This window comes from Salmo salar, chromosome ssa20 (assembly GCF_905237065.1).
Source record: "Salmo salar chromosome ssa20, Ssal_v3.1, whole genome shotgun sequence".
Taxonomy (NCBI): domain Eukaryota; kingdom Metazoa; phylum Chordata; class Actinopteri; order Salmoniformes; family Salmonidae; genus Salmo; species Salmo salar.
Genome location: NC_059461.1, coordinates 84,348,875 through 84,358,780, shown reverse-complemented (window position 1 = coordinate 84,358,780; position 9,906 = coordinate 84,348,875). Strand labels below are relative to the sequence as shown.

Sequence of the window (9,906 nt, the reverse complement as noted above, 5' to 3'; positions counted from 1 at the left end):
GGCTTTATAAAGTCATGATGAACCCTTTCCTCCTAAAGCCTAGATGTAGTTTCTCCATGAGTACAGAGCATGGCTTTACAGAGTCATGATGAACCCTTTTCCTCCTAAAGCCTAGATGTAGTTTCTCCATGAGTACAGAGCATGGCTTTATAAAGTCATGATGAACCCTTTTCCTCCTAAAGCCTAGATGTAGTTTCTCCATGAGTACAGAGCATGGCTTTACAAAGTCATGATGAACCCTTTTCCTCCTAAAGCCTAGATGTAGTTTCTCCATGAGTACAGAGCATGGCTTTACAAAAGATATGAGATATGAGTAGGATAACAATAGGATTTATTAGAACATAATCAACAAGCGCATGTGTGGTCAGAACCAAACAGAGAATCAATTAAGCCCCAAATAACATTAATCAAAATAGTGGACCGTGTCACCCTACTGAATCACAGAAATATAAAGGTGGCTCATTATGGAACTCTACGTATCTTTTAAAATAGAATAATTCAGGTTTGTTTTAATCAAACAGAGTGCATGCAGAAAAGTGCTGACCTCAATCAGTCTGGTTGGGGAGGAGGAATGGGGATGGTGGGTGGGGTAGAAAAACTAAATATTATAGACCTTCGCCTAAAGTGATGCTACAGTGCTAACAATGAAGGCCTGCTCAATGTGTATACTCATTTGATGTGTGTGTGTGTGTGTGTGTGTGTGTGTGTGTGTGTGTGTGTGTGTGTGTGTGTGTGTGTGTGTGTGTGTGTGTGTGTGTGTGTGTGTGTGTTTGAGAGAGAGAGAGATTGTCAAATGGGGGAGACAGTGACTATGATAGAAACCTTTTCCTCTAAATGGGGGAGACAGTGACTATGATAGAAACCTTTTCCTCTAAATAGGGGAGACAGTGACTATGATAGAAACCTTTTCCTCTAAATGGGGGAGACAGTGACTATGATAGAAACCTTTTCCTCTAAATGGGGGAGACAGTGACTATGATAGAAACCTTTTCCTCTAAATGGGGGAGACAGTGACTATGATAGAAACCTTTTCCTCTAAATGGGGGAGACAGTGACTATGATAGAAACCTTTTCCTCTAAATAGGGGAGACAGTGACTATGATAGAAACCTTTTCCTCTAAATGGGGGAGACAGTGACTATGATAGAAACCTTTTCCTCTAAATGGGGGAGACAGTGACTATGATAGAAACCTTTTCCTCTAAATGGGGGAGACAGTGACTATGATAGAAACCTTTTCCTCTAAATGGGGGAGACAGTGACTATGATAGAAACCTTTTCCTCTAAATGGGGGAGACAGTGACTATGATAGAAACCTTTTCCTCTAAATGGGGGAGACAGTGACTATGATAGAAACCTTTTCCTCTAAATGGGGGAGACAGTGACTATGATAGAAACCTTTTCCTCTAAATGGGGGAGACAGTGACTATGATAGAAACCTTTTCCTCTAAATGGGGGAGACAGTGACTATGATAGAAACCTTTTCCTCTAAATGGGGGAGACAGTGACTATGATAGAAACCTTTTCCTCTAAATGGGGGAGACAGTGACTATGATAGAAACATAGAAACATATACGTAGTTTTGTGCACCTGATGACTAATAGATAATAAACTCAATTACCGATGGACATGACATTCCTTTCAACATTAATATCTCTTCAAGATCACTCAACTTTCCTGCAAAATGCAACATCTCCTTTTCTGGCTCAATTACCTCCTTTTCTGACTCCGCCCCAACCAACAAGTAACATCTTAAAGGTCCAATGCAGCTGTTTTTTTCTCAAAATCAAATCATTCCTGGGTAACAATTAAGTACCTTACTGTGATAGTTTTCAAATAAAATAGTCAATAAGAAACAAAAATAAGAAACCAAAAAAAGAACAAAGTTCTCGAGCAAGAATTATGCTAGAATTGTCTGGGAGTGGTCTGAGATTGGGGGGGGGAGAAAACTAACTGTTATTGGCAGGGAGGTTTGGAACACTGTTTCTTATTGGTCTATTAACCAATTTACCACCTGATGATGTCACCAGGCAGGCCAAAACTCCATCCCACCCGAACAGGGTGAAATTTCAGGCGGTCTTTTCGAACAGCTCTTACACTAAAAGGGAATTATTATAATATTCACAATTATACAGTATTATTCCAACCTCATAGAGTGGAAATATATGTATAAAACACATTGAAATCCGTTTTTGACTGCACTGGGCCTTTACATGATATGGCACGTCACATTATCAATTGGTTTGAGTTGAATGACATTGCTTAAAACCCATTTCCCTGTCACGTGTGTTCTCCCTCTTTAAGGCCATTCAAAAATACATGATCGATATAGAACATCCTTTATATAACAATAACCATTATATTACCTGCACGGGATTAATATAAACTCCTCAGATTCTACTGATCTCATTAATAATACAAAGCAAACGTAATGTTCTCTTGATGATTACTGTATTTAAATTTGACAAAATATAACGGACCATATTTAATAATGTACAGGCCTAGTGTTTCATTTGGTAGTGGATTAAATGTATTGCAGTCTAATGATAGGAGAACAGTCTGGCAATAGTTTTCTAACAAACCAGCAGTATAGTTATTACACTGGCAATCTGAGTGTCCCTCTGTCGCCCTCGTGTGGATAATATCTGTAATGTTATTCTGCAGCGAATGAGCATCAAGTGCGCACTGGAGAGTACGTCTCTCGTTCAGACTCGCAGCCTTTTCTAGATAATTCGTTAAACTTTCATATGAAAACTGTAGCAAGGAAATGGTAACACAATGGTATATTTATATTACCCATCGGACAAAACTTGATTCCTTCATTGGGCCATTTTCAGTTCTGCATCTCCCAAAGATGTATCCCTCTCTTTCTCTCATTTGTATCACCAGCTACTCTCATAGTTGCACGCCTTCCCGACGCTAGCTACCATTGCAGAGTCGCAGGGAATTCACATATCCTGGCCAACAGCAGCACAACTAAAAATGTAATCAAGCCACTAGAAATTTCAATGTATCATTCTGCAATGCACAGACAGACACAGCACAGTATAGCGCTATACCAAACACATTACCTCTACGTTGTTCACAAACGTTCCGTGGTAGCACCCTTTTCATTTCATTTAAGAGTTTTTATTAAGAAGGCTATACCAGACGCATATTCACTATACATTGATTTAACATTACCTTTACAATAAAATGTTCACTGAAATTACAGAATAAATATATGCAGATATTTTCTTCAAATCTTTGTGAGAGAAAACATTAAAAGTGCCTTCTACAAAGCCGGTAGTGTCGATGAGATAGATAATCCGAAGCATTGTTCTTAAGAAAGTGCGTGGAATTCCAGAAAACCTTGAGTGTCATCATATAATATATTCACAAATGTTATTTTCATTCTTGGGTGAGTACGTCCTTGAGAATTACACCCAGATATAGACAGCAGTCCTCTTTAATAATAATAATGATACTAATATATAAAATGAAATAGAACAGTATCTCTATTAACACGTGACTGATAGTTCTGAGCAAATCCCTCACCACTGCAATGGAGCGAGTGCATGCAGCAAACTGCAATTTCATCCATTTTTATGTTTTATTTATTTCCTACAAACTTCATGTGCACGGAACCCGGGCGTTTATATATCCACGTAAAAGACAGAGAGACAGAAACATGAGCCCAGCGGACACGGAGAAATCCTGCTCCAGTTCCTCTCGCGCACAGGGCTACTCCACTCCACCATTTGAGAGCGTATGAAGGGCTCGATTTGATGGGGTATATTTTCGGATGTTGTGATTCTCCCAGTGCCTCTCTCTCTTTCTTGGTCTCTCACTCTCCTTGGTATATAGACCAATCTGTTCCATATAAAAATAAGGGTTGATAACATTGCTGGCTACTCTGAAAAAAGGCACTTCATTGAATATCTGAGAATGGCCTTTCCTCCAAAGCGATTTTGGTGGGAAAACGTTTAGTAATATACTTTTAAATTGTATTATCATGCTGCTTTTTTGTTTCGTTTTTGTCCGTGATTTTGTTCCGTTTGGGGTGTGGAAAAGTGAGAGTGTGTGTTTGTATGTAGCCTATGCTATTCTCCGTGTTAGAACCGATATGATTTCTCCAGTACTTCGAGGTAATCCGGCTTGGTTTGGAGTTTGGCTCTTAACTCAAGGTAATCGCTTTGGGATGGGTCAGGGAAGCAGCCTTTACCCGCTGTGAACAGCAACGTCTCCTTGAGACGTGCGTCCTGTTGTAAGTCCGGGTATTGCATACCGGGTGGGTGTGCGTGTGCGACGTGCATATCCTTTAGTTTCGGGACCGTTCCATACAGACAGTCTACGAAGCCAACAGTCGGCGTGGGTCTCTGGCTGTCAATCACGGTGGGACACAGTCCGCCATTCTCGTGAAATCCTGATTTATCCCCTGTATTGTGGTTTACCGTGACGATTGTGTTGAGCTGTGAGTTAGACATGGCTAGGGTCCATTCTCTCTCCTTCTCTAAGAGGGTTCGGTAATTACTGTTGTTCTCTTTTGTTTCTGCAAACTGCTCCCCTATCTCCCCCTCCCGGGGCTTGTAAATGGGGTTGTTGCACATCTGCGTCACAGGGTGAGGAATGTAATCATAGACGTGACCGTGACTGTGTGTGTGGCCAACGTGACCATGAGTGTGTGTATGTGTTTGTGTGTGTCCGCTGGGTGGCTTTTCTGGTGAGCCTATGCTTCCACTGCTGGTCTGTCTCGGCGGATCCTCGAATATCCTGCACTGCATCTGGATTCCCGTCAGATCCACCTCAGAGCGTTTCCGGAAGGGCAGCTTCTTCCGTCTCCGCAGGACGAAGGCGAAGAGGCCCGCGGCCACGAAAACTGCTGAGATGAACAGAACGAGAAGACTGAGGATGAGGACTGATAGAGGCACCGGCCCCCTCCCCCCAGCCTCCCCCAGACCAGAGCTACCGGTGGTCATGTCATCAGAGGGGAGGAGAGCTGGGGAGGGTCCGGATGAGTATTTCATGTCTGGACAGATGACCTCAGCATCCAGCGACCTCAGATCCTTCCCAAAGGCAAAATCAGGAGTCTTACAGATGACATCCCTAACCATGATGACAGAGGACAGCTTCTCCATCCAGCTTTTGAGGGGGATGATGTCACAGGAGCAGTCCCAGGGGTTCTGATGAAGGTCCACCTGGACGATGGAATGCAGGTGTTCTAGAACACCACGCACGGGCAGGGACAGAAAGTAGTTATTGCGGAGGTTGAGTCGCGCCAGGCTGGTGCCTGCGAAGGCGTCGGTCGGGAGGGTGCGGAGGAGGTTATCGTTGAGGAAAACAAGCTGAAGGCTGGGCATGAGAGAGAATGACGCCGGCTGGATCTCACGAATCACGTTATACTCAAAATAAAGATAACTCAACGTCTGTAAGCCCCGGAACATACCGGGAGTTAGCCTCTCAATGTCGTTCCCATTCAGATACAAACTCTTCAGGTTGGGAAGGTTGATAAACGCCCCTTCCTGGACGTACGATATCCGGTTATTCCCCAAATGTAGTAAATCCAAACTGGAAAAGTTCCAGAAATCAGACCGGTAGATTTTCTGTATTAGATTCCCGCTCAGGTAAAGTTTCTTGGCATTTAGGGGCCTGGGAAGTAGCTCTGAGATATTATGAAAGCCCTTCTCTTTACAGTTGACCGTTAGCCCCAGGTCGTTGATATGGAGGTTGCAGGTACATCCAGAGGGGCAGACGATAGGAATGGGGGGGCGGGTCTGGTAGCCAGCTATGGGGGGCTGGTTCTGGCCGGGATAGAGGCTACGAGGGGTTGGAGAGTTTTTGATGGGCCTGGGCCGTTTGGTGGGTTTGACATGTCTCTCTTTGTACTCCACAGATGACGCCGTGTTGTGGAACGACGACAGCATGGAGGACGGTTTCGTTGGCCACGTGTTCTCATTGTTAAATGGAGACCGGGGGATTCCCAGTTTGACTTCGATTTCCACGTCTGAAAGTAACGGACAGAGCTCACTGCTTTTGATCTCTCGTAAATCTTTCCCATGCAAGTGGAAGGGGTACTCGCAGGTGATCTCCCCGACCAGTGCGGTGTAGGGAATGCGTTCCAACCACGTTTTTAGCTGAACTATATCACACTCACAGATCCATGGATTCTCCTCTAGCTGAATCTCCATCAGGCTCCGGCCCACATATTCCAACGTGCCCTTATATGGTAAAGTCTTTAAACGGTTTCCCCTCAGGTCCAGGTGTGTTAGTGACACCGACCTGAATAGGTAGCAGGGCAGGACTGGTATCAGATTGTCATTTAGGATGAGTACTCTGAGTTTGTGGAGGTGCCTGAACGCTCCACTCTCTATCCTCTTGATGACATTATAGTCTGCCTGCAGGTATTCCAAGCTTTCCAGACCCAGGAAGGTGTCATTCCGGAAAACCTCTAGTTTGTTCTCATGCAGGAACAGCCGTTTCAGAATTCCCAATCCGTTAAATGCTCCGGCGTGGATGTCCTGTAGCGCATTATTCCCCAGATTAATGGACACTGCATTGTTGAGATGAAGAAAACTGTTGAAGTACAGCTTCCTCATGGAGTTCCTCTGCAGGTTGAGTTTGAAGGGCCGTGTCCATATCTGGGAGATCTGACTGACATTCGTAAATCCTTTGCTGTCGCAGTGGACGTGAAAGATGCCCTCTTTGACTTCGCAGTAGCAGGGCTCGAAGCAGGGCTCGTTGATCTCCTCCGAGTCCTCCAGCAGTGGGATCGGGGTGGTCCATCCTAGGGCTATGGTGCTCAGCAAGGTAACCCACAGCATCCTCACTGAGACCTGATGAAGTCACGGCTATGGCAAGCCACTTCACAGCACTGCAACAGTAGAGAAGAGAGAGCGAGGGGAGAGGGGAAAGGGGGCACACAAACACACACATACACACACACACACACAAACACACACACACACACACACACACACACAGGGACAGCGGGTGAAGAGTGAGAAAAAGAGAGGAGAGAAAGATAGAGAGATATTAAATTATGGAAGGCGTGCATGGAAATGAAATAATACAATGACATTGGCTTATCAGTGTAGCCTACTCAATGTTTAGCTCGTTACACACCATCCTAAAAAAATATATATAATAAAAAATGTCCCCTATTAGACCCTTGTTAAGGTCACCATATTTCACAACACCGAGGATATACCACTAGCCTAAGGTTAAAATAAATCAAACTCAAAGATGCTTATCTCAATGAATAAATGAAAGCAACAGCAGGTGGCTGTGAAGGGTGGAGAGGAGAGGTGATCTCTCTGTATTTATTACATAACATAGCCAACCTCTCCCGGTAAATCAGACACCGGAGTTCGCTGTGTAGTTGTGAAAATTAATGACGGTGCAGGTTTCGCCAGATTAATCATACCATAGCGTGAGCTATACCCCGTTAACCGAGGGACTGGACAGGGACTGAGCTGTCACCGGCGCTCAAGGTACGGACCAGAGAGGACTAGAGGACGTTTGGGCATTATGCCTTATTTGTCAGATCGGCACCGAACCCTTTCTAATCAAAACATCAAAGTGACAACAGATCCCATATTGTTGTCTTCGGGGCAGCTGTTTGAGAACCAATTGACGTCAGATTGTTCATAGCCTACCGAAATAAGAGATGTTTAGCCTAACCTCCATATGTAAATATAATATCAGATTTTCTATGAAAACAACTAGATGAACGGTAGATGACATCAGCTGCTAAAGGGATAGAGAGAGAAATACAAAGTAACTCTGAGAGGTTCTGTTGGCAAGCGCTACTCTCCTCTCCCACGCAGCACGCCTGCCTGTACGGATCTGTCGTCTCCCCGCCCGTGAATTCCCTTAGCCCCCGGTCCTTATGGTCATTGTAAATAAATAAAAAGTTGTCATTTTTTAGGGCACTTCACCTATGAAACGATTCCCTTTACCGTTGTCTCCGCTCGTGTTAAAACTGCACACGCGCAAGCACACACACGCACACACACACACACACACACACACACACACACACACACACACACACACACACACACACACACACACACACACACACACACACACACACACAGACACACACACAGAGACTGCGATGAATAGTGCACTTGTATGTTCCCAGTGCCCTGCGTCCACCATTTGGCTTGTATTTCAAATCTATGCACTCTCGGTGGTGCTGAAATCCCATGTCCATTAAACCGGTGGCACTGAAATTAAACACAATTCCCAAAACACTCAAAAGAGAGAACCATCGACATCCAGTCAGTCCGAACGCATTCTCCCCGAATCTTTCCGATCGTTTAGCATTTCTGCGTCCCACAGCTGGTGGTAAAGGGTTATATTTCCAGGGTATCAGCTGTTATATCCCGGGGTACCTACTCAGTTTAAGGGGATCTGACTTCACATCTCCTGCGTGTGAGGTGCCCTTGTGGCAGAGAAGGTGAGATATCCCAGTCTTCCGTTACGGGCTGTTGAGAGACGGAGAGAAGGAGAGAGGCAAAGGAAGATATGCATAGGAATGAGTCTCCCACATCCATATAGCATAACGCAATCAAAGCCTGCACATAGACCAAACCACAAACTGTTAGCACTGGGTAGCTGGATCCATGAAGGGACATAGCTTATGGAAACGATAGTCTATAAGGAAAACAGAATGACATGATAAATAAGCAAATTGACAATATATCTGTTGAATCTTAAAGAACTGGCAAACCTGAATAATAGTACAAACTGGGGAATATAAAATCTATAGAAAAAGCACCTATATGGATATGAAGAGAAGCTGCTGAAATGCATGCCAAGAGTACTGCAGTTGCTTTCGTCGTGACATCGTCTCGAAACCGTTGAATATGGTAAACAAATGCCCATTGATCAGATAGGATACCCAGATTCCTCTGTTCCGTTCTCATTATCAACGAGTGCTTTCCTTCCCCTTCCACGTCCGAGGCTTAGCTATATGCACCACACATAAGCATTAACACACACGTAGATTCACACACACACGCACCACTCACCACTCACCTTACTTTGGCACTGCAATTTAACAGCATCCGGAAAAAAACGCCACTAGTTTCAAATATTGTTGAATCTCTCTTTCTCTCTCCTCTGCCTCTCTTCCTACGATATTTTCCCGTTGAGCTCTCTCTCTCTCTCTCTCTGTCCCTCTCTCTCTCTCTCCTCCCGCTCTGGCAGGAGAGAGAGAAAATGAAGACGTGATTGGAATACAATGTTCTCTTTTTTTCCAATCCACTTTGCTTATGATGCAGGTCCTCAGCTTGCTTGCTTGCTTCTCTCGACGAACGTTCAACAGTGTAGCCAGGCGAAATTGCACTCTCCTTGGCTTAAACTTCCCAGCACTGTCCGATGCGCCAACCCTCTGTGGATCATAGCAAAGACTCTGTCTCGATTGGCTGTTCTTTAGACATCACGGGAATGAGCTTAAAGTGAAGAGAGAGGGAGCGACTGGCGAGAGAGGATGGAATAACGAGGGAGAGATGGAAGGGACGTTGCCGTTGGTTCTGGATGGTGTCGGCGGTGCTCAGAGAAAGAAGGAGGAGCGCGCGCTGACTGTCGCAATGGGAGCGCGGGTCAGGGAACTCTCTTTCTTTTTCTCTCTGTTGGAAAGGAGAGAGAGGCGCGTGCGTTCGTGTGTACACCCGGGGAGGGTGGTTCTGCGCGCGCGCGCACACACACACACACACACACACACACAGTGGAGGGTTTTCGTGTCTATGGCTACAATATACAGAAAATGACTAACTTCACTAAGTTGACTTCATACACAGTTCATAGTACAGCTTATCTTGTGTCTTTTTCGGTGGAAGCATATGACACAACTAAACTTGACTCCTGACAGTCTCTCGCATTTCGATCTCGCTGCAGCAGTTACCGCGCGGCGAGAGGAA

At 44.8% G+C, this 9,906-nt stretch overlaps 1 protein-coding gene across 2 annotated transcripts; it reads right to left on the bottom strand.

Moving 5' to 3' along the window:
* Positions 1-3,105: 3,105 nt before the first annotated feature.
* On the bottom strand, positions 3,106-9,558 carry LOC106581401 (SLIT and NTRK-like protein 3). Of its 2 annotated transcripts, XM_014163444.2 has the most exons (3): positions 9,023-9,555; positions 8,381-8,469; positions 3,106-6,848 (listed from the first exon to the last, which is right to left on the bottom strand). In XM_014163444.2, exon 3 carries the CDS (start codon positions 6,796-6,798, stop codon positions 4,093-4,095), a length of 2,706 nt encoding a protein of 901 aa, XP_014018919.2. In that variant the 5' UTR covers positions 6,799-6,848; positions 8,381-8,469; positions 9,023-9,555; the 3' UTR covers positions 3,106-4,092. The 2 variants fall into 2 exon arrangements, with proteins under 2 accessions (XP_014018919.2, XP_014018921.2); XM_014163446.2 differs by lacking the exon at positions 8,381-8,469 and having other exon boundaries at positions 9,023-9,558.
* Positions 9,559-9,906: the final 348 nt, after the last annotated feature.